Source organism: Felis catus, chromosome X, assembly GCF_018350175.1.
Source record: "Felis catus isolate Fca126 chromosome X, F.catus_Fca126_mat1.0, whole genome shotgun sequence".
NCBI classification, from domain to species: Eukaryota; Metazoa; Chordata; class Mammalia; order Carnivora; family Felidae; genus Felis; species Felis catus.
The window spans coordinates 96,964,370-96,992,153 of NC_058386.1; the positions used below are offsets into that span (position 1 = coordinate 96,964,370).

A 27,784-nucleotide genomic window follows, 5' to 3' on the forward strand; every position below is an offset into this window, starting at 1 on the left:
GAATTCACAAACCGTGAGACCATGACCTGAGCCAGAGTTGGATGCTGGTTCCTTCTTGAACCCAATGCCCATAAAGGCTACCTCGTAGTGAGTATTTAACTTGGGCTAGGTTCTGTGGTAAGATTTGAGACATATGATCTCGTTTATACATCATCATAGTAATCTTATGAGCTAGGTTCGATTATAAGCATCATACCCATTTTTCAGATGAGAGAACTAAGGCAGGCTCAAAGAGGTTAAGTCGCTTGCACAACATCAAACAGCTAGATTTTGAATCCAGGTGCTTTGAGTTTAAGATTCAAACCCTAATTCTAACATCTCCCAGTTCTGCCAAAGTTTTCAGATAAGAACACTGTCAACAGTGGAAAGCAACCCACAGAATGCGAGAAGTGGGAGAAAAAAAAATTGCAACTCACACATCTGATAAAGGATTAATGCCCTGAATAGAGAGAGAGCTCTTAAAACTCAACAACAAAACGACAGACAACCCGATCTAAAAAAAAAAATGGGCAAAGTCCTCGAATAGACACTTCTCCGAAGAAGACATCCGGATGGCCAACTGGCATATGAAAAAGTGCTCAAATCACTCATCATCAGGGAAATGCAAATCAAAACCAGAATGAGATGCCACCTCACACCCACGAGGATGGCTTTTATAAAAAGAAAACAACAGAGAATGACAAGCGTTGACGAGGATATGGAGAAACCGGAACCCTTGTGCGTTGCTGGTGGGAAGGTAAAATGGTACAGCCACCGTGGGAAACAATATGGTGGTTCCTCAACAAAAGTAGAAGTAGAAGGACCAGCCAGTCGCCACACAAGCCAGCAATTCTCCTTCTGGGTGGATATCCAAAAGAAGTGAAAGCAGGGTCTAGAAGAGAGATTTGTATACTCACGTATATAACAGTACCGTTTGCAACAGTCAAAATGTGGAAAGGACAGAAATCCTGACGCAGGCTACAACATGAATGAACACTGAGGACATTGTACTAAGTGAAGTCAGCCAGCCAGAAAAAGACAAATACTGTATGGTTCCACCAATCAGAAGTTATCTGGAGTTGTCGGATTCACAGAGACGGAAAGTAGGATAGTGGATGCCGGGGGCTGGAGAGCATTGGGAATGGTGGGCTGCTCTTTAGCGGGTGCTGAGTTTTGGGTTCGCAAGATGAAAACGTTTCTGGAGGAAAGTTTCAGGGAAGGAAACACCTCTACTCCGAAGGCAGTCAGCACATATTTTACTCGCAACAGTCGGCAGATGGCTGCGGGTCCCTTCTGTTCCCAGCAATCACATCGCGACTAACTGCACTGTGCATTTTCCATCCCTGGTAGCTAAGCCCAACAGTGACGCGGGGCATCGTTATTAATAGGTGAAGGACACACAAAGAGGGAGGGGAAGTGGCTCGGGCTGAGTCACACAGCAAAGTTAGAACTCCGAGCTCCCAGGCACTCACCTCGCTCGCCCACACACCTGGCAGCCGCGGAGACTTGCTCCTTTTTGTACCCTGGGCGACCAACTCTGGCCAACCAAGTGGGTCTGATTTGTCTTGCAGAGAAATGAAGCAGAATCTTCCTTGGGATGGTATCTTGTGATCTTTCTGTTTTCCACCGGTTGGCAGGAAAACAGAGACCCCCCCCACCACTTGCTGAATGACCTTGAACAACACATCATCGGAAGTCTCCGGGCCCTCAGTGTTTCCCTTCAGTAAAATGTAGGCAAGAATTATTGCGACCCAGCACCCCGGAGAGAAACTCGGGATGAGCCAGGGAGAGAAGGGTTGGGGTGCACTGACCAACCCATTCTGCACTATCCTTTACGTGGATGGACCCCCCAACCTGGCTGAGCATCAGAATCACATGGGTGGTCTTTAAGAATAGAAATTCCTGGGCCTCGACCAGCCCGGCTTATTTCTACTCCTTTTCTCCAGCCGTGTGGCCCCTACCGTGAAGGGAACCCCTTCGAGTTGAGAATTGAGGTGGTCCTTAACTTCCCTGGTTAAATAAATCCTCTCCAGCTGGGCTCAAGGGCATCTTCTCAGTTAGCTACGGGCACACAAGCACCGCGCCATATCCTTCTACTACTGTCCACAAATGCCAGCTCCAGTAGGCACACAGTGTATGTTCAATAAATATTTGTTGAACCGCAAATCGTCGTAATTCGGAAACCCGAGGTAGCTTCCTGCTCATCTGGGGGAGACGTTCCGTGTCTCGAAGCTTTCTGCTCACACGGAAAGAAGGTTCGACAAAGAGACAGGAGCCCTCACTCGCAATCCTGGCTGTGCCGCAGACTGCCACCGCGACCCACAGCAAGTCACCCGCTTCCGCTAGCCCTCAGTTCCCTTGTGTGCGAAGCCAGGGCTGATCTGTCAAGTTTTTACACTTTCAGTTTTTGGCTCTGGGTTTTGGCTACTCTGGATCTGCAAGGGGCCTTTTTCGTGTCGGTGCCGTTAATGCCCGCGATGCCTTTTTTCTCCCCTGTAAGGACTGCCTAATTGATGGGTCACCCCCAGTTTATCAAAGGAGAAACTCGAGAAAAGAGTAAGTGTGTGCTTTGGCCAAGCTTCCATGCGTAGCGTGTGTGTGTGTGTGTGTGTGTGTGTGTGTGTGTGTGTAGAGTTGTATAGTCAACTCTTAATTATCTGCGTGCCCGCCGTCTCCTCTCTGAGTGACCCAGGGCAAAGGCATGACCTCCTGGGTGGATGTCCTCTTGTCCCTCTGCACTCTCCCACCCAGGGCCAAAATGTCCACTGCCACGTTCAGTAAGATCTGTTCAAATACTGTCCTTTGAGGAGGAGGCGAAAGATATGAGACACTAGTCTTGCTCTCGTGGAACCTTCCAGTCTGTCTAGGAAGCTGGATGCGTGAAGGGAGCACCTGGGAGCCAAGTGCTGCTTTGCTACCTCTCCAGTGCCTACAACAGGGCCTGGTATAGAGCAGATGCTCGGCAGATATGTAACAATAGGTGGACATTGCCACGGTTTTCACACTTTTTATTTTAAAGACGGAAAAGCCTGTCTTCAATAAAATTCTATTCAATGAAATTCTAACCCAAAGCTCACAACGAAGCAGACAGACAGATGGACGGGTGCGGTGCTGCCCTGGTGGAGGGAGCTAGGGTAAGAGCCTGCCAGCTGTCTCCTCTGGGCCCCAGAGAGGTTTCCCAGCGCCCAGTTGGAAAACTCACTGTAGGCAGTTGGAAAGGAGGTGCAGCTCAACCCTTGCTCTTTTTCCTGGTTGACCTTAGCCACACTGGGTGGGTGGGGCTGGGGGGTGGGGCCTAGCAAAATAAATGGAGGTTTGGAGAACCAGGGACTCCAAAGGGAATATTTGCATCTGAAAACATGTTGTCAATCGCTTCTGTCCCCTCCTTCTAGGAACTCTAGTAAAAACAGAGGGGAGGAGGTTTTGAGTAGGAGACCTCTGAGTTGGTCCACAGATGTATATCGAGGTAATATTTATTTGTGTTTTAAGTTTATTTATTTGTGTTTTAAGTTTATTTATTTGTTGGGGGGTGGGACAGCATGAGTGGGGGAGGGGCAGAAAGAGAGGGAGAGAGAATCCCAGGCACGTTCTGCACCGTCAGTGGAGAGCCCGTTGCGGGGTTCAAACTCAGGAACCTTGAGATCATGACCTGAGCTGAAATCGAGTCGGCTGCTTAACCGAATGAGTCACCCAGGTGCCCCGTATTTCTTTACTTTAAATAAAGAAGGAAAGAAAGCCACTGTGGTAATTCCAGCATTCCATAGAAGCCCATTTCAAAGTGTTGTCCTACAGGCGGTCCTGTGATTTGCAAATACAATGGAAAACTCTCATGGAGTCTGTCTGGCCAGTGAGATGGCGCTGCCCCCCCCCCCTTTTTTTTTTGCACCAGCACACCCTGCATCACCCTGGCAGCTATTAACATTCCTGGTCAAGTTTCTAATCAACTTTGGGCACACACAGATGCCAAGGGGGCTACCCGGTGAGAGCATCTCTCCCCCATGCCTGCAGGACCCCTGCCTGCTGCCTGACTTGGCCTTCTCCTTGTCCCTCCAACCCCAATGGGCAAGGGAGGGAAACCAACCCAGGGGATACTTACTTGTCAAGGTGGTCCAGGGAGCAAGGCACATCTCAGTTCTGCATCAGGAAGACAATTGGCAGTAACCAACATCGATTTTTAAATTTGTCAGGGGCGCTTGGATGGCTCAGTTGGTGGAGCGCCGGACTCTTGATTTTGGCTCAGGTCATGATCCCAAGGTCATGGGATTGAGCCCCACCTCGGGCTCCACACTCAGCTCGGAGCCTGCTTAAGACTCTCTCTCTCTCTCTCTCTCTCTCTCTCTCTCTCTCTCTCTCCCCCCCCCCCAAGCTCACGCTCTCTCTCTAAAAAAAAAAATTTAAATTAAACTTGTCAAAGGGATAAAGATCTTGAATTAAGAAGTTTTCATCATTATTCGTCTCACGACCCTTTCATAGAAATCTCATTACCTGCCCCTCAGAGTGTCCCTCCTCACAGGTATCAGAAGGAGCAGACAGAGAATTAATGCTGGGGACTCTGCTATAGACTGAAAGTGTTGGTCCCTTCCCCATTCATATGCTGAAACCGAATCCCCCTTGTGATGGTATTTGGAAGTGGGGCCCTGGAATTAGTGCCCTTATAAAAGAGATCCTGGAGGGGTCCCTCACCTTCCACCGTTTGAGGACACAGCCAGAATATGGCTGTCTATGAACCAGGAAGGGAGCCCTCGCCAGACACTAAGTCTGCTGGAGCCTTGATCTTGGTCTTGTTCAGCCTCCAGAAGTGTGACAAATAAATTTGTTTCTTATAAGTCACCCGATCTATAGTGTTTTCTTATGGAGACCGGAATGGACTAAGGGCCCATTCAACAGCTGGGGAAATCGAAGGGTGAAAAAGAGCTTCCCTTAGTAGGTTACAGGGAGCCCCAGCTTCTCCCCCACTGCCTGGCATGGCCATCTCCTCCATTCTTGGCCAGTCCCCTGACTTCCAGATCTTCCAAATCTAGCTCAGGCCTGACCCTGACGAACAGGACAGCGGACTAGCCACCCCTGCCCTTTCACTACTACTGCTGACTTCACCCCCTTTTCCAGGTCAACGCCCCCCCCCCCCCACCACAGCATCTGGATTAATCTTGCACTTAAGTAGTTGAGTTGGTATCGTGAAATCCGGTCTTGGGTTAGAACCCACTGAGGGTGAGAGCTCCAAGGAGCCTTGGAGATCAGGAGAAACTAAGGCCTCCGTGGAGGACTTGCCTAAAGTCTCATAGCAAGTAATGGCAAAGCCAGGGCTACAAGCTAAGTTTTCCTATGAGCGCCTTATGCTTTACTGGCTACATCCTGAGTTCCTTGGTTTCTTTTCTTGGTCTCTTTCTCCTCTGTCCCAGTGTCCCTTCTCCCCTCTGACCCTCTCCCCAGGCCTGTCTCGCCAGAGGGAAGCTCTAGAAATCGCTGCACAACTTGGGACCTTAGCGTTGACTCAACGGGGAGATTAACGATCTAAAGAGACACACGCCCCCGACGGAGCCTGTGGTCCCCAGCTCTGAAACATGACTCGATCGCGACCAAGATCATCCCTGGCATTTGTTCAGAACCCAGAGCGACGCCTCCCAGGGTTTAGGTCATTTGCCAAGGTCACTCAGCTAAGAAGTGGCCACAGCAGGAGCCAACTGCAGGTGTTCAGGCCCTGGGGCGGCGCTCCGCCCCTGCACGGCCCCAGGAGCCCACAGGCCCTGGAGGATAACCTAGCCAGAGGCAAGCCCAGCCCCCGCCTCCCTGCTCGCAGCAGCGGGACCGACGGGGAAGTGCGTTACTCCCTTAGGGCTCCAAGCCCGTTTATTTGTGCGTGGGGCTCCCGTCCGAAGTGCGAGGATGGGAGCCCGAGCGGCTCACACCGGCCTTCTGGAGGTGAGCGCGGCGCCCCCCGGGCCGCCTAGCCACGGTGAGCCGAGCCCCGCGGCCTGCGCGCAGCCCTCCCGTCCCGCGCAGCGCCCCCACCCCGTGACGCGCGGAGGTCGGAACTCGGCACTCGGGAGCCGCGAACCTCGAGGCAGCTCGGGCCGCCGCGAGTTTCCCCGGAGGAGCGCTCTCCGTTCCTGGCCCGCCGGCCGTTCTCCCACGCCCCCCGGGTACCCACCGACACCGGAGGGCCGAGTCCTCGTGGCCGCGCCCGGCCGGCGGGCCGGCCGGCGGGACCCCCCTACCCACCCCCGGGGCCCGGGGCGTCTCCGGCGCTGAGCGAAGGGAGAGGCGAGGAGCGGGGCACGCAGGGCGCCTCCCTCGGGCCTCGGCCGGCGAGCGCATCTTCCTGGCGGCGCGTCCCTCGGCGCTCAGCGAGCGCCACCCAACTTCTGCGCCCGCCGGGTGCGCTGCTCCGCGTGGCTCCCAGCACAGGGGACCGAGCGGCCTCGGATGTCCACACTCACTTCCTTTGGGGGGGGTGGCTCCCCGAGAAGGCGGATAGGGACCCCGAATGCCAGCAGCCGGGACGGGGCTCCCAGGGCTCGCGAGTCGCGGCCGGGACGGAGGTGAGGGGCGTGGGCTTCCCGGGGACCCTTCCGACACGCTTCCCTCCGCAGACCTCAGCCGTAGCCCGTAGGCGCGAGAGCCTGCAGCGTCTCCACAGACCTGGCGGACTGCGCACCTCGGGGTACCTGCTTCTCCACCGAAGGGTTGGGGGAGGGGCCCGCTAGCGCGCGGCCGGCAGAGGGGACCTGTTTGCTGGCGGGTTTGGAGGTGGGATGGGGTAGGGTTTGGAGACGGAGAAGCCTGAGGCAAGACTTTGGGTTTTTTTCCCTCCCTCTCTTCCGAAAAGGAACCACACTGCGAGGGGAAAAATAAGGCGGAGTGTAAACACAAACAACCTCAAAAACGAGCCAAGAAAAGCGAAGCCAAAAGAAGCAAGCGCAACACTGTTACAAAACTGTCTGGTTTTGTAACAATTTCCCTGCCGCCGGCCAATGAGCGGCGTGGCGGCGCGTCACGTGGTGCTGTTTTATATAACACTTTGCTGAGACAAGACAGTTATTAGGCGGCGCGCGGCGGCCGGCCGAGAGCTCGTGGAGGCGCGGCAGCGACCGGCGCGCGGTAGCGCGCGGCTGAGGCCACTCCGATCGGCAGAGGCAGCTCCGATTCCCAGCAGCCCTCGCTCTGTGTTCCGAGTCCCCGGCCCCTAGACGCCTCGTCCCCTCACGCCTGCTTCTCTATCCCTATGGATTCACTTCAGACTGGACAGATGCTGAGCTTGCCCGCCGAGCTCGGCAGCGACAACTTAGAACTGGCGGAGCCGGCGGCATCGGCGGCCCGCGGAGACACGGAGCCCCACCCGGAGGCGGCCACAGAAGGCCCCGCACCTTTAGACGCTCCGGAGCCGGGGCCGGAGTCGGGGCCCGAGCCGGGGCTGGAGTCGGGGCCGGAGTCGTGGCCGGAGTCGGGGCCGGAGTCGGGGCCGGAGCCGGAGCCGGAGCCGGGGCCGGGGCCGGGGCCGGGGCCGGAGTCGGGGCCGGAGCCGGGGCTGGAGTCGGGACCGGAGCCGGGGCCGGAGTCGGAGTCGGGACCGGAGCCGGGGCCGGAGTCGGAGCCGGGGCCCGAGCGGGAGCCGGGGCCGCCTCCTCAGACTTCGACGCCGGAGTGCAAAGTCCTGCTCACGAAGGCTGACGCCCTGGCGTCTGGGGGGCGCCTCCGGGAAGCCCTCGAGGTGTACCGCCAGCTCTCCGAACGGCAGCAGCTGGTGGCCGAGCAGCTGGAGCAGCTGGTGCGGTGCCTGGCGGAGAAAGTCCCGCAAGGCGAGGCTCCGGCGCTGGCGCCCCCGGACGGGAGCGGTGCGGCGAGCCGCGAGGCGGCGGCCGAAGAGGCAGGGGCGCCAACCGCCGCCGAGGCTACCGAGGTGTGGGACGGCTTCAAGTGCCGGAAGTGCCACGGCTTTCTGTCAGACCCCGTGTCCTTGTCGTGCGGCCACACCTTTTGTAAACTCTGCCTGGAACGCGGGCGGGCGGCCGACCGGCGGTGTGCGCTGTGCGGGGTCAAGCTCCCGGCCTTGATGGTGGCCGGCGGCAAGGCGCGCCCGGCCCCCCAGCGGGACGGGCAGCAGGCGGCGGCGACGACGACGACAACGACGACAACGACAACGACCACGACGCCGCAGCCGCCACCCGCGGCGCCGCCGCCGCCGCAGCCGCCGCCGCCGCCGCCGCCGCTGCGGGTCAACGTGGTGCTCAGTGGCCTCCTGGGCAAGTTGTTCCCAGGCCCGGCGCGGGCGTCGCAGCTCCGGCACGAGGGCAACCAGCTGTACCGCGAGCACCAGGTGGAGGCGGCGCTGCTCAAGTACAACGAGGCGGTTCGGCTAGGTGAGCCCCCCGCGGGGCCCGGCGGCGGGGAGGCGGGGCGGGGGTTGCTCGGAGGACCCGAGGGGAGGGGGCGCGGGAGGGGGCGCCGGGGGGCGGGGCCGAGGGGGGCGCGACGGGGGGCGGGCCGCGCCGGAGGCCCCCCGGGCCGGGGTGGGGGAGGGGGCGTCTGGAGTCCGGTCTCTGACTCTGCCTCGGTCGCTACCGAGGCATCGTTTTTTCTCTCTGTGTCCCTGCCCGTGTCTCTGTCGCTCTTTGTCTTTGTCCGTGGCGCCTCGTAGCTTTCATTCCTGCGCCTGCCAGTCGGCTTTCGCTCGGTGTCCCTGTTTCTGGGTCTCCCTCGCTGGTCCCCTCGCGGTTTTGGCCCTCTGTCACGTGCGCGGGGCCGCCGCGGCCGCCCGGCCGCGCTCTCCCTCCGCACGCCGGGGTCCCTCGGACACCTGCCCGCCCCTCCCCTGCCGGCGGAGGAACTTCGCACCCTCCTCGCGCTCCCGCCGGGGCCGCGACGTTCGCTCGGCGCCCGCGGCCGGCCCGCTCCCCGCCCGGCCCCGGGGCGGCCGCCGCGGCGGGAGTTGGCCCTTCCGGGGCCGCGGCTCCCGGTGGGGTGGGTCCGGCGTGGAATTAGGTCAGGAGAGCACTGGTTGCATAAGGGCCGCGAGCGGCCCGGGCCGGGCGGCCCCTCCTCCGCGCGGGCGGGCGGGATTGTGTAACGGCTGAGGTAACCGAAGTGGGCCACGCTCGCCTCGGAAACCATCCCGCGAGCGTGTGCGGGGGGGAGGGGAGCGCTCGCGCCCCGCTGCCCTGTGACTCATTGTCACCGCTTCCTATCACAGGATCCTCGGCCGAAATAGATGCCCCCCCCTCCCCGCCCGCAGCCCGCGCGCCCTCGCCGCGAACCCCTATCCCGCCGGCCCGGCGGGAGACCCGGCCGTCAACTGCGCGGGGATCCCCGGGACCGCGCGCCCGCCACGGAGGGGACACGCCTCGGACCCGCTGCCGCGCGGCCCGAGGAGCCGCGGCTGCGCTTAGCGGCTTCAAGGGCAACGTGGGAAGCCTCACGGCCGGGCGCCAGAGCTCCCACGCGTAGCGGCTCCCCTCCTCCCGCCCCGCCGCTCGCCCCGGTCCCCTCCGTGTCCGGACCCAGGAAGTGGCCGCAGAGCCGCGGGCCGGGTAGTGCCCAGCTCGGGCCGGCCGCCAGGAGCTCGGCCGGCGGGGCGCGGTGTCTGGCGAAGCGTGCCGGGGAGGAGGCGGCAGGGCCGGGCAGGCAGGGCTCTGGGATCCGGGGGTGCCCTGAGCCCGACTCCCGACGGGCGGAGGAGAGGGGTGGGCTCGAGTCTCCACGTGTTGAATCTCCACCCGAGATTGCAACAGGTAATGGGGTGGGGGGAGGAGGAGGAGGAACGAGGGCTGGCTGGGCCAGGCTGGCACCCGAGGGAGAGAGGGACCCCCACCCCCACCCCCATGCATATCCTGTGGCCAGGGAAAGCGCACTTTGAGTCTCCTCCGGGCTGGCGAGTGCTGCAGAACAAAAGGGAAGCCTCCACTGCAAACTCTGTAACGTCTTGAGAGCAAGTAAAGAGCCCTCAGGCAAGCCCTCTGCACGGCCCCTGTGCGTGGGTGGACCCCCAGGGGAAGGACCCCCACAGAACCCGTCCCAGCAGCTGCAGCTGGAGCTCAGTCCCTGGGTCCAAGCAGGAGGTCCCTTAAACCCAGATCTCCAAGGGAGGTTTCATTCCTTTTATTTTAACTTTTATTTATTTACTTATTTGTTTATTTTGAGAGAGAGACAGAGAGAGGGAATCCTAAGCAGGCCCTGTGCAGAGTCCAGATTCAGGGCTCGATCCCATGAACCGTGAGTCCTGACCTGAGCAGAAATCCAGAGTCAGATGCTTAACCGACTGAGCCACCCAGGTGCCCCTCAAATTTTTATTTAAATTCCAGTTAGTTGGGGCTCCTGGGTGGCTGAGTCGGTTAAGCATCCGACTCTTGATTTTCGCTCAGGTCAGGATCTCACAGTTTCATGGGTTCAAGCCCCACTTTGGGCTCTGTGCACTGACCACCGGGAGCCTGCTTGGAATTCTCACTCTCCTCTCTCTCTGCCCCTTCCCTGCTTGTGCTCTCTGTGTCTCTCTCAAAATAAATAAACTTGTCAAAAACTAAATTCCAGTTAGTTACAGCACATACAGTGCAATATTGGTTTCAGGAGTAGAATTCAGTGATTCATCACTTACATACTACAGCCTTACCCTATTAAGGGGCCTCCCCAGCAGGCAAGTATCCATGTGCTGAGAGGTGGCCAGTGTCTCATTTTTCTAAGTACCACACACCCTTCAGAAAAAGAAAACATGCCCCCCACCCTAGCTTCAAAGCTTCAGCGTCTGACCAACTAGCCGTATGACTTCGAGCAGATGCCTTCCCCTCCCTGGGCTTGATTTTCCTCTTCTGAAGAATGGGTTGGTTGAGCCAGGTGATCTCTAAAGGCCTGTCCAGCCCTGGCGTTTAGTGATTCAAAGTGTTAGTGAGAGAGGGGCGCCTGAGTGGCTCAGTCAGTTATGCATCTGACTCTGGATTTCTGCTCAGGTCAGGACTCACGGTTCATGGGATTGAGCCCTGAGTCTGGACTCTGTACAGGGTCTGCTTAGGATTCCCTCTCTCTGTCTCTCTGTCTCTCAAAATAAATAAATAAACGTTAAAATAGAAGGAATGACACCTCCCTTGGAGATCTGGGTTTAAGGGACTTCCTGCTTGGACCCAGGGACTGAGCTCCAGCTGCAGCTGCCAGATGGGGCTCTGTGGGGGTCCTCCCCCCCCCCCCCGAGGGGTCCACCACCACCCCCGCGGGGGCTGTGTCTCAGTCGGTTAAGCATGATCTCATGGGTCCTGAGATCGAGCCCCATGTTGGGCTCTGCACTGACAGACAGCACAGAGCCTGCTTGGGATTCTCTCTCTCCCTCTCTCTCTCTCTCTGCTCCTTCCCCGCTAGTGTTCTCTCTCAAAATAAATAAATAAACGTTAAAAAAAAAAAAAGTTCAAAGTGTGAGTGAGGACCAAGCTTGCTTTATTCCCAGCAAGCAGCCTTGTTTATGTTCACGCACATGTGGCCATCTGTAAAGAAAGGATGGAACCTTGCAAGTGCATTCAGAGAAACTTCGTATGTGTGGGACTTTGTAGACAGAGATGTTGCTAATGTCACTAGAAGACTAACCTGGACTTGCCTTTCTGGTGGGTAGGATGGGAGTCACATCTGGCCACCTCCCCTTCTCCCTGCCCTGGCCTGTTTCTTCGTGGGGATCCTCACTCCGAAGCCAGGCTTCCAGTTAGCCGTACATAGCCACGAAGGAGGGCGGCTAGGGTTTCCTCTATGTCAGAGCCACTAATGCACCCACAGGCCCTCTAAGGAACCACCTGAGAGAGGAGCAAACGTGACTTCCTCCTAGTTGGAGAAGCTCAGACCCAGAGCGGCTGGGGGGGTGTGGCAGGCAGGGCAATATTCGGGCTGGACATCGGGATCCCCAGTAGAAAAATCCTAGGGGTGCCTGGGTGGCTCGGTCGGTCGAGTGTCTTGATTTCGACTCAAGTCATGATCTCACGGTTCATGGGATCGAGCCCTGCGTCTCTTGGGATTCTCTCTCTTTCCCCCCCCCCCGCCCTTCCCCCACTCACACTCTCTCAGAATAAATACATTAACTTTTAACAAACTTCCCAGATAACTTGCCGTTTGCTAAGATCCATCCTCATACAGGACTTACTATGTGTTTGTGCTGGGACCATTAATGAGAGCTTTTTTCCCCCCCCCCCTCATTTTGGCAGCTCCAAACGACCACTTGCTTTATAGCAACCGGTCTCAAATTTATTTCACCTTGGAGTCTCACGAGGACGCACTGCATGATGCAGAAATAGCATGTAAGCTCCGCCCAATGGGTTTTAAGGTGAGTGGGATGGGAGGGCTGGGAATGGGTTGTACTATAGACAGGAAATGGCAGGAAGAGCTGCCTCCCTGGGAGTTTGGGTCACTAGAGCTCAAGCAGAGCAGGGAAGAGGCTTTGCAAAGGAGCTGGGGGTCCCTTGGCAAAGGGTGACTCAAGAGTCTGCAAGGGAACCGGATTCTTCCCCAGCTTACTTACTCACCTGATGGCCTGCCAAGCAGCCTGGGCTTTGTTCAGAACTTGTCCAGAACTCTTCAGAGCATGGACTTAGCGGTCAGACCACCTGAGTTTCTGTTATGTCCCAGTTCTGCTACTTTTACCAGCCGTGTGGCCAGGGCAAGCTACTTAACCTCTCTGGGCCTTCTCTCCTCGTCTGTACAATAGGGGGATATTCAAAGCACCCACTTCAAAGGGTTAATCGTGAGGATTACACGAGCTTATACATGTAGGGTGCTTAGAACGATGCCTGGCCCGTAGCATTATGTGTCCAATCATCATTTTCCAGGGACAGTAGAGAGGAGCATGAGCGAAGTATGGCTGGCTGGTTGTGTCATTTCCAGTCCTTAATATAATCGCCTGCTGGTGGCCCTAAACGTCTGAGTCACATTGGATGGGTAGGGGGAAAGCCGGGTTAGGCATCTCTCAGGATTCTAGGATGCGAAGCATCACTTTCTGCGTCTCGGGCCTCAGGACCGGTCCTTAGCCACACGTCAATATTTTGTTTGGGAGACTAGGTTCGGGCCTGAGCTCTACTGCTTGCAAGCCAAGTGACCGTGGGGAAGTCGCTTCACTCTCTGGCCCCCAAGTGTCCTTGGTGGCAAAGCGCAGCTATTACTAGTCACCCTGATCGCCTCCTGGGGATGTGGTGAGGGTCACGGGTGAGCGCGGCCAAGGGGCCATGCTGGGAACGCTACCACTTGCCCGGCCTTGGTGCAGTGCTGTCTCGACGTGAGCCCCGGATGCCTTCTTCCGAACCCCAACTTAGCCGGGTCCTGATCTGTGATCCCTTATCTGAATCCCGTGGGGCCAGAAGCGTTCAGAGTCCAGAATGTTTCTGATTGCAGAAAGACCATATGCTACGTGGCACCCTCGGCGAGCTCTGGACAGCGCTCCGCAATCACACACGCTAATATTTCTGCAGTACGTTAGGTGAGAATTCGTGAGAATTCACACTAAGCGACTGTAACGCAGTCCGTATCACTGTAGCCTGGGTTTTGCCACACCTGATGACTTTTGACGGCAGGAAAACTGTGTCTTATCAGACTGTTTCTGGAACTAGGACGCTCAGATCAGGCATCTGTGGACGTGCACACGGAGCCATTAGGGTCCGAGTGAATCCCGTATGTTCTTGGATGAGAAGGTTTTCGTGGGGGGGGGGGGGGGGGAGTGCAGTAGCATATTCTCTTTCCCAAGGAACAGATTTTAAAAGTCACCAGTGTCTTGACCCAAAGGAGCCTCGGTGAGAGCATTTCACACTTCACAGCGGGGGCAGGTCAGCAAGCTGCCTGGGGGTAAGAGGAGTCCTCTTGCAGCTTCTTCCACCCCCACCCTCAACCTAGGGCCTCAGGGTGGGAGCCTCGATAGTGGATAGTGCGGTGGGAAGCAGGGCTGAGAAGCGGTGGACCGTTTCAGATGAACTGGGAAAAGTGACTTCCTCAGTGAAATCAGAGTTGACGGAAGTAGTAAACGGGAGTTTCGTTTCCCCCCAACTGCTGGGGTAAGCAGAGCGCCAAAGCCAGAGAACAACTGTCTTGGGGGCTGAGAGAAGATTTGAGTGGATGCATACCATTCAAAACCAGCTCATACCCCGATTTGCATATTTCCCACCCTTTCTTTCTTTCCTTCTTTCTTCCTCTTTTTTTTTTTTTTTAAGTTTGTTTATTTTGAGAGTGAGCGCGAGCAAGCAGGGGAGAGGCAGAAAGAGAGGGAGAGAGAATATTCCAAGCTGGCTCTGCACTGGTAGCTCAGAACCCGGTGCCGGTCTCGAACTCACAAACCCGGGAGGTTGTGACCCGAGCCGAAACCGAGAGTCAGATGCTTAACCAACTGAGCCACCCGGGTGCCCCATTCCCGCCATTTCTCTGTGCGGTGTCCCTAGGGCAAGGGCATCTCCTGCAGCCCTTTTCCAGCCAACCCAGCCAGGCGCAGTGGTACTCAGCATACCCTGCTTGTGGAACGCTCTCGGTGGGCCGGGCTGGCTGCCCTGAACGGGTGGCGTGTCTGGGTTGCTATTGGGTATGATTGGAGGGGTCCCAGAGGCCTCTCCAGTCCCCCAACACTTATCTTCTCTAGCTGCCCTGAAATGTCAGGCAAGCCTTTCTCCAGGGGGCCCCTGGTCAGCACTGCTGGGAGGAGCAGTGAGGGAAGCCATCGACACCCAAGTATCAGCCGAAATTAGGCCCCAGGAGTGGGGTGGGGGACACGGGGGGAGGTCCCCGAGAGGATTGGAGCAGGGGCCACTGCTCAAGAAGGCAGATCCCTGCCGGCGCCTGGAGCCAGGCTGGAGCCAGAGGGCACCTCACCAGGGCCTGTAGAGGCATGTTAGGGGAAGCTGGGAGTGCCCAGCAGCTGCAACCTGGATCATCTCCTTCTCTAAGTTAGACTCAGGGTCAGCCGTGGAGGCAAGGGAGTGGGGAGCAGGCCCCCGAGGGGCACCCTAGATGACTCAGGAGCAATGCCCTCCCAGCCAAGTTGCAAGGGCCACCTGTCCCAAGGCACAGAGAGAGTATAGCCCTCTTCCCCCCTCTTTTCTTGTTCCTGCCTCTTCCCCCAGAATGCTCGTCTGCTACCTCTAGAGTTTCTTTGCCAGGGCAGTTGGGCGGGGACACCGAGGAGCCCTAAAACTTTTTATACTTTTTAAAGATGTGGTGAGGGAACAGAAGTGAGCTGAGCCTACAGGACGGAAAGCATTTGCTTGGTCCCTGGTTGGCCCTCTGAAGGGAAATCTACTTTATGGGGAAGAGCATTCTGGGCGTCGTGACCACAGTTCTAGTTTCAGCTTTGCCACTAACTACCTTGACGTCTTGGAGAGGCCATGTCCCTTCCCTTGGGCCTCTTCCGAAGAATGATCAGCAAGTATGGGTGGTCACTCAGCAGCCAGTAATGTGAACTAGATCTCTGCTTGATGGGCTAGTGAATAGAAAGGCATATTGGAACGGGTCTTAAAAGCTGGCTAGTAGGTGCTTCAAAGATGAGGGTTCTTGCTACATTTGGTGATCCCTCCAATACAACAGTGGGGCAGCGGGAAGGTGGTATGGCACAGGGATTAGGAGATTGGACTTTGGTATCAGTCGGACCCAGACTTAAACCCTGATTCCACAGTTTGCCTTCTGTGTTACTTTGGGCACGTCACTTTTCTGGGTCTCAGTTTTATTTTCTGTAAAATGGGCTTCAGACCATTTGTCCACATGTATAGGACTGTAGATAAGACAGTTCTTTTTTTTTTTTTAAGTTTTTATTTACTTATTTTGAGAGAGAGAGAATAAGCAGGAGAGAGGCAGAGAGAGAGGGGGATGGAGGCTCCGAAGCAGGCTCTGCCCGACGTGGGGCTCCAACTCGGGAACCATGAGATCGTGACCTGAGCCGAAGTCAGATGCTTAACCGACTGAGCCACCCAGGAGCCCTGGCAAGAGATAGTCCTTCTAAGCCCCTTCACACAGTAGCAAATGCTCACGAAACCTTTAGCCAGTGTCAAGAAGTCGATAGACGAATAAGGACAGGATTGAATGCCGATGTTTTCTTCCAGGCACACTTCAGAAAAGCACAGGCCTTGGCCACCTTAGGCAAGGTGGAGGAAGCACTGAGGGAGTTTCTATATTGTGTGTCCCTCGATGGAAAGAACAAAAGAGCAAGATCTGAAGCCCAAAGGGTGAGTTGAGATGGTATCAGGTCCAGCTGCCCAGCGGGCTCCCACTCGTCTGTCTTGTCCAGGGAGGGACTGAGGGAACTACCCTCCCTGGCATTTAGGGCCCTGAGTGGGTGGCTCCCTTGGTTAAGGGGGCAGGAAGGAGACACAGGTGCCAATCGATTGCTCAGAAACACACCGTCCTCTTGGCGTGTGCAATCAGTTGGAGCGGTTCCTGCATTTCGGTAGGAGGCTCTGAGGCATGTTCTTGCTTCTTAAACTCAGGGTCTGAGCAGTGAGTGGGAAAACCGCACCAAACCAAATCAAGCCAGATAAGTTAACAGGGGGATGGAAGATTCTGGAGATTCTGGCCGTTGACCAGAGGTCAGGGGTGTGGGGCTGCCTGCGGTTGTAGAACCTTGCTTTGGCTGAGTCACGGCCTCACCGGACACACAGGACAGCCAGCTCCTCACCAGGAATGTTGGTCACCATCTCCCCTGCTATATGCAGAACTCTAGCCTTCAGCCTTTGCTAGAAATAGAACACACACACTGTCTCACAGATGTAAGTCAGGGACCATTACGGTATAATGCAAGCAGCCATTCCGACGCTTGAGTGCCAGGAGAGTGTGGCTGGGGTGTGTGTGTGTGTGTGTTTAATTCATGAGATGTTTGCACTGGTGAAGGGCTCAAGGGTCCTCAGTTCATGGACGTCAGTGCTTACTGTTCTGCAGTGTGCTTTCAGACTGTGTGGCCAAGTGGCCTAGAAGTTGGATGCTGACAGACAGTGGTCGCCTCTCCCTCCTTGTGCCCCTCCCTCTGTTCACCACCTGTCTCCAGTGCCCCCGCCCCGGTGAGGTTTGGCAGAGCCGTGGACGAAGAAAGGGAGCAAGGGACAGGACTGGCTTCTGAAGGCTCGGGAAAGGAATCTTTAGCGAAATCAGTGAACTAGGGGAGCCGAGCTCTGGAGGTTCTGCCCCACACAGATTTCTTCCTGGAAAGTTGCCATGGCCTGGTTTGGGAAAGTGGGCAGGGTGTTCTTGAGCAGGGCATGGTGGCAGAGAATGTGCTCCAAGCTGTGGACCCTTCCCCGAATCTTAAGTGCAGTCCATGGCGTGACTAATAACAATAACAGCTAATGTTTATCGAGCAATTCCCAGTGCACCAGGCACTGTGCTGGGGCTTTCTGTGGGAGATATGATTTCATCTCCACAGCATCCCTTTGAGGGTGGGTGATGTTATTTAATCCCAAGTTACAGATGGGACAGGTGAGGAAGCCAAGGCCGGGAGTCTTTTTCCCGAGGCCACGCAGCTCGTGATTGGAGAAAGGGCAGGCACACCCAGCTCCGTCTGCTTCCAGAGTCTGCCTTCCTGGCGGCCCACCGTTCTTCTGTCCCAAGAAGACATGCCAGGCGTCTCGGCGCTCACTGGTGGGGTGGAGGGGAGAGGAGCAACAGGGCTGTCCCGTTCTGGGGGCGGGGGGATTGACAAAGGTTGGTTAGAAGAATCTCGCTCTGGCACAGCACCTCTCTGGAGACCCGAAGACGCAGAAGCCACAGCCTCGGTCCTTAAGGACCTCGCGATCCTGCATGTGTCCTACAAGGGAGCCTAGGCCCGTGATGAGTGTCCCGGAGTTCTGAAGCTGGGGCGAGAATTTAGAGGCGGATTTCCACGGGCTGTGATGAGGGCACGGCAGCCGTGTACGAACACTGAGGGCCCTCAGCAGTTCTGATTTACTGGATTGTTCCAGTTTCGGGGCTACAGGTTTGACGGAGACGTTCCAGGTTCACTTGGCAGTAATTAGCGACCTTAGACGCTCACAGGCCTAGGTTTCTTTTTAGTGTTTGCTTTTACTGCAGATGCTTTTTGCCCCTTCTTGACCCATTTGGGCCTTTCCAAGGCTGACCCTGAGGTGGAATTGACTTTCATTCACGTGGAATGATCATTCTCCCTGAGCGTTGACCCCCACTTTTGTTTTCCAAAGCCGCTGGGAAGGTCTAGAATGAGATCTTAGGTAGTAAAGGTAAGAAGCGAAGTGCAGTCGCTGTTTCTCCCTTGTTTCCTTCGATTTCTCTCCTCTGCCTCCTTGCCCCCCTGCCCCCTCCATGCTCTGCCCTCTAATCCTCGGACCTTCGGATGCTGTGTGGCTGCCACCGGAGAGCACCATTGCTCTTTTTTTTTTTTTTAAGTTTTTGTTTTAATTCCAGTTAGTTAACACATAGTGTTATGTTAGTTTCAGGTGTACGATATAGTGATTCAACAGTTGCATACGTCACCTGATGCACAAGCAAGTATCGTGCTCTTTGGGGGAGGATTCCAGGGAAACTGCTTCAGAAGCGGGTTGGTCCTGTTGGGCCACTCAGGAGGGCTTCTGAAGGCCAGCTTTGGCTCCTGGGGAGGAGGGGCCTCTGAAAGCTGGCATTTTTGGCCCTGGGCACTGTGAGTACGTCCCCGCCTCCCTCCTTTACCAACTGAGACCTGGGAAGTGGGTTTCCCCACAAGCAGCTGGAACCCTCGGCCTCTCCCTGGGCCCTGGGATGGATAAGTGTCTTAATTCCATTCCATCCGGTGTGATGAGTACATACTGGACATCTGTGACGTGCCTCCAAAAGCTGGCCATCTGGTCAGAAAGACGTAGGTGCGCGGCACAATCTGAGGCTGACGCGGGACTGTGTAGTCAGTACCAGGTGCTCGATCGTGGTGCAGTGGAGAGCACGAAAGGACAAGTGAGGTCCCGGAGGCTGGAGTGGTGGCACTGGAGCCAGCCTCAGAGGCCGAGCAGGGTTCGGCTGTGTGGAGAGTGCTGACATCCGAAGGGACATGGTGAAGGCCCTGCTGGGGGCCAGCAAGGGAACAGATCAACCTGGACAGGGTTTGCTCAGAATTTCGGTCCGACTCCCTTGATCGGTAAACACCCTGTTCTCCTGAGCAAGGGCACGGAGCAGCCCTTAAGTGGGTCTCCGAGCAGTACAGCGGCTGCCCAGTGGCAGGCACTTCAACGTGTTTTGGAAGCCAGGCGACCCGCTTTCTTGTGTTCCGTGTTACGTACCGTAGAGACACGTGTCCGCCCGTAACCCGTGCTGGCGCAGGGGAGGATGGAAGCGAGAATGCGGGCAGTCCGCACGAGAACACACATCCTTGCCTCCCAGTCCCTTCTGGGGGTTCTGGGTCTCGTACCTGCCACGTCCCCCCGCCCCGCACCGTATCCATCTGCAAGGGAAACCAGCCGCGGGCTGGAGCCTGCCTGCCTCCAGTGTTTGAAGTTACCTGACAGTCTCCCCACAGCGGAGGCCGGAATGGGGGAGGAGAGGCTGGGTTCTGCTTTTCCCACCACTTTGCTGTGGAAGGGATTGGAAATCCAAGGAGGACGGTCCGGGGAGGAGGGCGCGAAACGGGCCGGCAGGGGAAAGACCTATCCAGGAGCCTGGAGGACGTTTGTAGCCTTCTGCCCGTGGTGGTGCTCCGGAGCTGACTGCAGGCCCAGTGATGTTTCTCGCCTGCCTTCACCTCTCTCTTTCCTCCTAGATAGGTTTTGAATTCCCATCGTAGATATTTCTATGGAACGCTAGCATGGGAGTGACGGTTCTTAACTGGCCGGGGCGACAAAGGCAGCCGTGGTGCCTTTTTGAAGTCCAGGTGCCTGGGCTGCACTTGAGGCCTGGGGCAGCCAGGCGTGGGAACTCGGAGCCTGGAGAGTTCTTCCGCTCCCTGGTTCCGATGCACGCCGAAGGGAGGCCCCTTGCCCGGGCGTGTTGGGGTCTCCGGTCCCACGCTGCTTCCCTGGAGTGTCCCCCCACAAGCTGTGCCCCCTGCCCCTCCCACCCCTCCCCCTCTCACCCGAGCACCTGTAGAAAACTTAAGTAGTGAAGTCTTCTGTTTTATGTCACAGCTTCTCCTTAGTTTCTTTTCACCATCAGTCCCGGGGGAGTCTCAGGAACATTTTCCCGATATCCTGAAGTTGTTGGCACCTCACCCTAGATTAAAGGAACACGTAGAGTCAATGGCTACTGAAGGCACCAGTCATAATCTACCAAAGTTACCACAGGTAAAACTCAACTCGCCCAGCTCGCTCGTGATGCTTCGTTTGGCTGTTGTGTGGGCAGACATGGGAGTGAGCCCTGCCTCTCCTTCGGTTCCTGAGACAGAAGAAAAGGAGTCGCTGGTGGCCATGTTCTTTGCTAGGAGGTTATATTTCTTGCAGATAAAACTGGATTTCAGGCACGGTCCCCGGTTGTTTTTTGTTTTTTTGTTTTTTGTTTTTTAACCTTATTACAGTCGTTTTTCAGTTTTTGGTCAGATCCAGCTGAGGGAGAGATTTGACCCAAGTAGAAAAGAATCGGCCCGCTTCCCCTGGAACCATTCATTCAGTCCGGGTGGCTTTATCAGCTTGGGGGCGGAGCCTGGAAAGAGGCCTGACAACCCCTCCTTTCCTGCTTTTTTTTGTTGTTTGTTCAAGCTGCTGGTCTTTGAGCACCAGCTGAGTTCCTTGTGCAAAGACAACTCCATTTGATCCCCAAGCGGAGGTAGTTCTATATTCCCTCGCAGTGTCTTACACATGTGTAGACTTCCAGTATGTATTTGTAGCCAGGAAGAGGGAAGCAATTTGGGAAGCGTTAAGTCCCTGGGAGAAAGATGGGTATTTGCGCCTGTCTTTGAAAACGAGGGAACAGAACGAGAGAGAGATGGGCTCCTGGCCCTCGCTTTCCCAGCAGAGGGCAAGTGGGCGGAAGCCGGGGCTCAGGGGTCCAGACTTGAAGGCAAAGTTTAGCACTGAGCACCGAGGCACCTTGAGGCAACCGTCTCCCCTCCATCCAGGCGGTGTGTTCTTCCCCTGTATGGAAGCCCTGTGATCTCCATGGCAGGCAGGGGCCTTCCATTTTCCCTGCTTCTGTCCCCACCCTGGAGAAGGAACGAAATGCAGGTGGGCCTGACTCTAAGAAAAAAGAGGAGGAGCAGGACTGAGTACCTCCTGGAAGCAGAGAACCCCGAGTGCATTTCAGTCATGTTTGAGATCACTGTTACATGATTGAGAACACTAATCGGGAGCTGGAGTGTCTGGAGTGGCTTCCCATTGCAGCTGGAACAGAAAGGAAGGAAAATCACACCCCTGGCTTTTCCAGGGTGAGCCAGCTGGGAGCGGGGATCCGGCTTCCACACAAGCTTTGCTTTGCAAAGCAGTGTCTTCCCATGTGGATGCCTGGGGCTCGAACCCCTGAACCCCCCCAGGTTAGAGACTGAGAAAACCCATATCAAGCTCACTGACCTCTCCCGACCAGACGCCCCCCATTTCCCCATCTATCTACCGATTTCGGGGGGGGGGGGGTGGCTCGGGGGCTGGAGGGGGAAAAAACCCACATGAGCATTTGGACTCCTGGACTGTGGATTTAGAGTAGGGTTCAGGGTTCTCCGGGTGAATCTGCACAAACACCCCCTGGTGTTTGGATTTACTTCTAGATCCATTTTCAAATACCCCCTCCTGGACGGAAATTCTTTAAAAGGCTAGAGACATCATTGGTCGTTTTGCCAAATGAGTTGTCTCTTTTTCACTTTTCGCCCAAAAGCCAGTCGAAAGAGTGGTTTGTCCCTGATTCTTTTGACCCGTATAACACGGGGCTCTGGTACCTGTGGTAACCCTGCAGGCCTATGCCAGAGCCTTAGCGAAAGTCCTTTTGGAGCTGGGTGTGGGGCTCGCAGATGGCCTGGAAGGGCAGCGAGAGCGACAGGAAGGATCGAGTGACAGGACCTGCCCTCACCGCCTGTCTTTGTTTCCCTCAGGTGGTAAGGGGAAAGATTTGGCCAGGAGAGGGCCCGGTGGTGCCACACTCTGCATCTGTCCCCTTTATCGCAGCCCAAGGAGTCTGTCCCCTACATACCCTTCTGTCCTCGCCCAGGGAAGGTCGTCAACTTCACCCAGGCCAGGCATGCCTTTGCTCCTTAAGCTGGGTGTCCACTAAATGATCAGGGCTGTGCAGTTTTCTCTCTGCCCCCGGTGGGTAGCGATGTCACAGGATGATCCTGGGCCCGAGTTGGTGCTGACATTTGGCTCTTTCTTCGTCCAGGAAAGCCGGGAGCTCCCGCACTGCTCTAGTCAGGAGGAAGCAGCGGCCGCGGGAGACCGCAGCAGCCCGGAGAACCCAGTTAAAGTAGAGGGGGAGGGGCAAGAAGGCAACGGGAAAGGCCAGGCAGGAGACCAGGAGGAGAAGGGGGATGCTGCCTCTGCCAAGGCTGGCAAATGCCAAGAAAAGAAAAGGAAACGTTGTCAATTTGGACCCCAAGACCCAGAGGTGCCTACTAAAGCCAGAAAGCCAGGTACTGACTCTACCCAGGGACCAAGGGGCTTGAAGGAGGTGCCTGGGCTCACCGGCATATGCGGGTTCCTTAGCCTCCATCCAAGGGCTCCGCGGGCTCCCTGGGCTCTGGGTGTGCGGCCCGGCTCTGGCACTTAGCTGTGCCGCCTCAGGTCACGGTGAAGCTTCTGTGAGAGCGCACGGTTTGCTAGCATACTGCCGGGGCTCGCTAATAACGGAAAGCCGAGGCCTGAGGTCAAGCCCCGTATCGAGTACTGACACCTCGTGCCCTTGATGGTGTCGCCTTCCAGGCCAACCTGTCCCTACCCTCCTCTCCGTTCCAGGAATGTAGGGGCAGGGAGGCGTGATCAGGCTTCACGCTCATCCTTCCCAGCTGGGCGCCCGCAGGTAGGCAGTTGAGAAGCAGCAGCCACAGCCCGGCGTCTTTCCGAGAGAGGCTGGCGGTGCCGAGGTTCGGTGTCGGCTTTGAAGGCCTCGCTCGGCCCAGGGAACCGCTGCCTCTGTAGAGTGAGGTGCCTGTTGCGTTGGAGTGAAGTCCCCAGGGCTCCCGGACGTTCCCTGGTTCGCATCTCTCTTCCCGTGGGCCTGCTGGAAACCTACCAGGGCCTCCCTCAGGGGACCCCACTCCCAGTGGCTCGGGTGGCCACCGAATCAACCCTCTGGGAGGCGCTGAGGGTGGAAAGCTGAAAATCTAGTGGGGTGGTTCTGCCTCAGAAGTGCTGACTGTGCAAGCCAGCTTGGTCTGCCTCTGACATACTGCTTTCTAAATCACAGATCCTCCCGCCGACCAGGGGGCCAGAGCTGCGGTCAGTGCTCCACTCCCGTCCTTTGATGCATCTGACCTTGAATGCTCCCTGTGTATGAGGTATGTGAAGGGTACTATCGCTTACTGCCTGAAGCTGCTTTCTCTGGGGGGATTCTGGACCTTTCTGCCAGTGACCTACCGTTTGGTTGGTTAGCACGGAAAAGCATGGTTCTAACAAAATGAAAATCTTGCTCTTGGTTGTCACACGGGCTAGCTTGTGTCCCTTGCTTACAGATTACATTCCCTGCACCCCTGACTGGGAAATACCTAGACAGTGGGGAGGAAACGGTCCACTCAGAGTCGCAAACTGATGGCCACAGGCTGAATGTCTTTAGTGTGGCCTTCACGGGAGTTTTTTGGTTGTTGTTAAATGTGAATGCTCCGAGACAGGGCACACGCTCTCCAGTTGGGCCATGGCTCCCCTCTCCCCCCACCACCTGACAGTACCAGCCTGTGTCTCATATTTGCATTACTTTCCTGGCACCTCGTAGGTAGTTGAGTTCCTGACCGTGGAACGAATCGCAACTGCTCGATCAAGATCTCAAAGCTCAGGGGCTAATGTCGATGCCGTGGGCCTGCCTGTTCTTTGGCAGTCAAGTAGAGGGCCCAACTGGTTTTTGTTTCGAACAGTGTTAGTACTAGGCACGTACTACTCGGCCTGGCATCTCTTCTCTACCCAGTGGGGAGGCAGATTATGCACACACCTGCCCACCCCTCCCCTCAAAAAAAAAAAAAGGAAGCCGGTAGAAGCATGGTCTGCGTGCAAAAAATTACATCCATCTGTTTCATTTCACAGCTGTGACTTTGTGGCTAAGAGGATGAGCTCCAAAGCCAGACAGGGTGGGCCTGAGCCCTGGCTCTGCCGTTTACTGGCTGTTCGGCCTGGAGCAAGTGATCTTCTCTGCCACTGTTTTCTCGTCAGTAAATAGGGAAGAGTATTACCTACCCTGTGAGGTTGTCATGATTGAGAGACTCTCAGTTCTCTTATTAGAATAGTGCTTGACATAGAGTAAATACTCCATAAATGGGAACGTTTTTTCCTAGGCCAGAGATTCTTCAACTTTAGGCCCCCGGCCCCCTGAGGAAGTTCTATGTGTGGATTCTACATAGATCTATGAATTGCCTCAAGTTGTATGTAAAAATGTGTGTGTGTGTGTGTGTGTGTGTGTGTGTGTGTATGTGTGTGGGTGGGTGTGTGTTTCCAGAGCAAGGTCCACAGAATTCAGTAGATTCTCAAATGCGGGTTGTTGTTTTTTTTCAACATAGCATTAAAAGAAGACTGAGACATTTGCACAAAAGTTGTTAAGATGGTTGACCCAAGAGATGTCAAGAAAAATCTCGTGGTCTACCACACACTGGGATCCAGCCAACCAAGGATCCTGAGATGTTTTCTTGCCCTTTGCGAGCACGATGCCTTCCATATCGATCACGTGCATTTGTATTCGGAAGGACTTTTCTTGTTTGCATACAAACGAGTAAGGCCGCCATTGCCTGGACATGTACTTTTTCTCTCTTAAAAAAAAAAATTGCGGGGCGCCTGGGCGGCTCAGCCGGTGAAGCGTCCAACTCCGGCTCAGGTCTGATCTCACCGTTCGTGAGTTCGAGCCCCGCGTCGGGCTCTGTGCTGACAGCTCGGAGCCCGGAGCCTGCTTCAGACTCTCTCTCTTCGTCTCTCTCTGCCCCTCCCCCACTCACTCTCTGCGTCTCTCTCTCTCTCAAAAATAAATAAACATTTCGAAAAAATTGAGTTGTCAGACTTGCTCCTGGGATCAGGCAGACCTGAAAATGACCAGTTCGGCAGATGGAACGCAGCAGCACCCAAGGAGAGCCTTCTGGATGTAATACGGGAGGTTTGGGTGGAGGGGGCGGGAGTGAGGTGGGTTATGTAACCAGTTCCCTTTTGCCATCTCCCTCTCCCCCTCACAACAAAGCAGTAGGCGGGTCCTGGCCAAGCAGAGAAATGGGCCTTTGCCATCGAGGCTCTAAGCCTGCGATGTGAGCCGCGGTCTTCCAGGTGTCAGACTTCGACAGACTTGGTTCAGCTTGCTCAGAGAGCCCGAGTCCTTGCCGGACTCACCCTCCTCTTCACGCTCCTCCCGACATCCAGCGAAGCCAGCAAAACCAAACACACAGACTCATCCTGTTTGTGTTTTCGCTGAGGACTCACAACCCCGAGGTTGGAGTTCTTTTGTTCTGGTTCCTCCGCTCTCTCCCTTCCGTGTTGTTTGTCCCCGATCTCAACAGGGAGCTTCGGAGAAGGGTTAGAAATTTGCTCTGAGAAATAAACACCAGGAGGATGAGACCCCCCTTCCGGTTGCTTGCCCTGAGTTTAAAAGCCTTCACTTCCCTTATCCTGCCCCTCTGCTCTGAGTGAGGCTTCAGAACAAAAGCCCATCTTTGTCTGGGGGCAACTGTCGGATAGGCCTAGGAAGTTATAGGGGGACTCCAGCCGCTTTAGGGTGCCGAGAAACCTGCCAAGTCCGGAGAGCGTTTGTGACCTCGAGGCTCTGAAGGCCCTAGCCCTTGGTCACAAGCACGTAGTTCCCCCTCCAGCAGGGTTTGTCTGCAAGGCGGAAATCAGATGTTGACAAGGCTGTTTCACAGACATGCCTTGGTCTGAACACAGCCCTGACAGACTTCCTGCTTCCAACCCGCTAGTGGTTTTTTTTCCTTTTTATTGTCATTGGGATCCGTACCGGCTTCTATCACGACCCTCACTTGTCTTTGGCAGGGGGAGAGGGCGGCTAAGGGTTGAGATATCTTCAGACCATCTGCTGGGTCACGAAACTAGACATTTGCACCTCCTGCGCAAGTTTCTAGAACGAAATCCAGTCCCGCGGCACCGCATCGGTAGAAGACAAGTTGGAGCGTGAAGCCGGCCTGGCTCTGGAGAGACACTCGGGAGCGGCTTCCGTGTCTCGCAGGGAAAGGGGCGGAAAAGACGAATGGAACGGTAACTGGAGCGTGCGTTAACGAGACACTTGATAATCGCCGAGTCCCGCTGGCTGGATTGGGAGAGCTCCGTCGAGGGAGGCTGCTTCCTAATTCCAACGCCTCAGAACTCTGCTCCTCAGTCTTTAGTGACCGAAACCCCTCCCTTGAGATCTACGGAGGTGGGAGCCTCTCGCCGCTGGGGTGGGTGGGGGGGCACCTCTGGGGCTGGTGTGGAACAGCGCCTTTGGGGTGACAAGGCTATTTTGAGATGTGGAGCAAGCATGTGTGATTTTTGAACCAGTTACCTAATGGCCCAGTGACCTCTTTGTCAATCGCAATGAAAACTTTGTATTTAACCTCGTTTTAGCCACTCGAATAGCTGGGCGTTAAGCAGCCGGTTCCCTTCCCCCCACCCCCTCACCGTCTCTCTTCTTCCTGCCCTCCCTCCCTCCCTCTCTCTCTCTCTCTTTCCCTCTCTCCACCCCCTCCTTCTTATTCCTTCTTCACTCTCATTTGATAGCACCAAAAGAACACAATACAAGGATGTAACTGGTGGGCAAAGATAGCTATTTCCAGACAAGCCAAGCATTTTATCCGGGCTGACATCTAACTGAAAGCATTTATTATTACTATTGTTTACTCCACCGCTGTGACAATGTAAAATGCTTTCTTGTGAGAAAATCCGGCTCAACTCTGATTTATAAATGCCTCCCTGACGTGTTTTCTGAAATCATTACCTAAAGCGGTAAATAAAAGGGAGAGGAATTCGAGTATATTCCTATTTCGAGCTCTCTCTCTATGGAGTTCTCTCTCTCTCTCTGGAGTGGGGCGAGAGGGAAGGGAGAGAGACAGAGAGGGACAGAGAAAGCTATGTTGTCAGTACGTGCAGGTACACACGGGTAGATGATGTCTGTTCCAGATGTGCACATGCTCACAGCCGTGTCACGGAGTGCAGAGGGAATCAGATGTGACTCTACTTCCCAAGCCCTGCCGCTTCCTAGCTAGCTGTGTGACCTTGGGCAAGTCATCTAACCTGAGTCTTAATTTCCGCAATAGTAAAGCGGAACTAATCCTCATTACCGCCTATCAATGTACAAAGTTAATTTATATGAAAAACAGTTTTACAGGCACCCAGAATAGCAAGTGAAATCTACTCCACCTGTTCCTTGCCACTTTACTCAGTCGGCCTTTCTAGAGGAGCGGAGCAGCTCTGAAGCTAGAAGCGAATTGCGTCCTGAAAGGTGATACATTCGAAGCCTCTGAACTTTGAGTTATTTCAAGGCAATCATTATACCACATCTGTGGCAGCATTCTTGTCTGTGACCACTCGATCAGGGCGTTTTGTTCGCAGTTCTTGCTAAGAGTTGCCGTTTCCTTCGGTGTCTGTTTCACCCATCTGCTCGTGAAGTGTCAGGATTTACTGCAGTTAACTAGCCAGCGATATTGTTGTTTGACAAAAGGCCCAATTTTGAAATTCTTGGGAAAAACAGTTTTGCAGGTACAGACTCCTCAGTCGTTGCCACCATTAACGTCATCGACTAATGTACCACAAGTATTCGGATTCATAGCAGTCAGATTACTGCAGATTATGAGACTTTCTCGTTTGGCCGTTCTAGTAGATCACAGCAGTGGTTT

At 55.5% G+C, this 27,784-nt stretch overlaps 1 protein-coding gene and 1 long non-coding RNA gene across 7 annotated transcripts in view; both read left to right on the top strand.

Moving 5' to 3' along the window:
• The window catches only part of LOC111558665, an 86,861-nt gene extending 84,716 nt beyond the window's left edge, over positions 1–2,145 (top strand). Inside the window, exon 6 of the long non-coding RNA XR_002739765.2 lies at positions 1,551–2,145. This is a non-coding gene — a long non-coding RNA (uncharacterized LOC111558665). The remainder of the gene's footprint in view (positions 1–1,550) is intronic.
• Positions 2,146–6,763: 4,618 nt separating this feature from the next.
• The window catches only part of LONRF3 (LON peptidase N-terminal domain and ring finger 3), a 40,338-nt gene continuing 19,317 nt past the window's right edge, over positions 6,764–27,784 (top strand). For 2 of the 6 annotated variants that reach the window (XM_023249523.2, XM_023249522.2), the window contains exons 1-6: positions 6,765–8,336; positions 12,144–12,262; positions 16,005–16,127; positions 19,992–20,147; positions 22,162–22,411; positions 23,185–23,275. In XM_023249523.2, coding sequence (XP_023105291.2) covers positions 7,202–8,336; positions 12,144–12,262; positions 16,005–16,127; positions 19,992–20,147; positions 22,162–22,411; positions 23,185–23,275 — 1,874 coding nt within the window. In that variant the 5' untranslated portion in view covers positions 6,765–7,201. Of the gene's footprint in view, positions 8,337–12,143; positions 12,263–16,004; positions 16,128–19,991; positions 20,148–22,161; positions 22,412–23,184; positions 23,276–27,784 lie in introns of all 6 variants that reach the window. The other 4 variants (XM_045050590.1, XM_023249521.2, XM_045050591.1 and 1 more) reach the window with 4 other exon arrangements.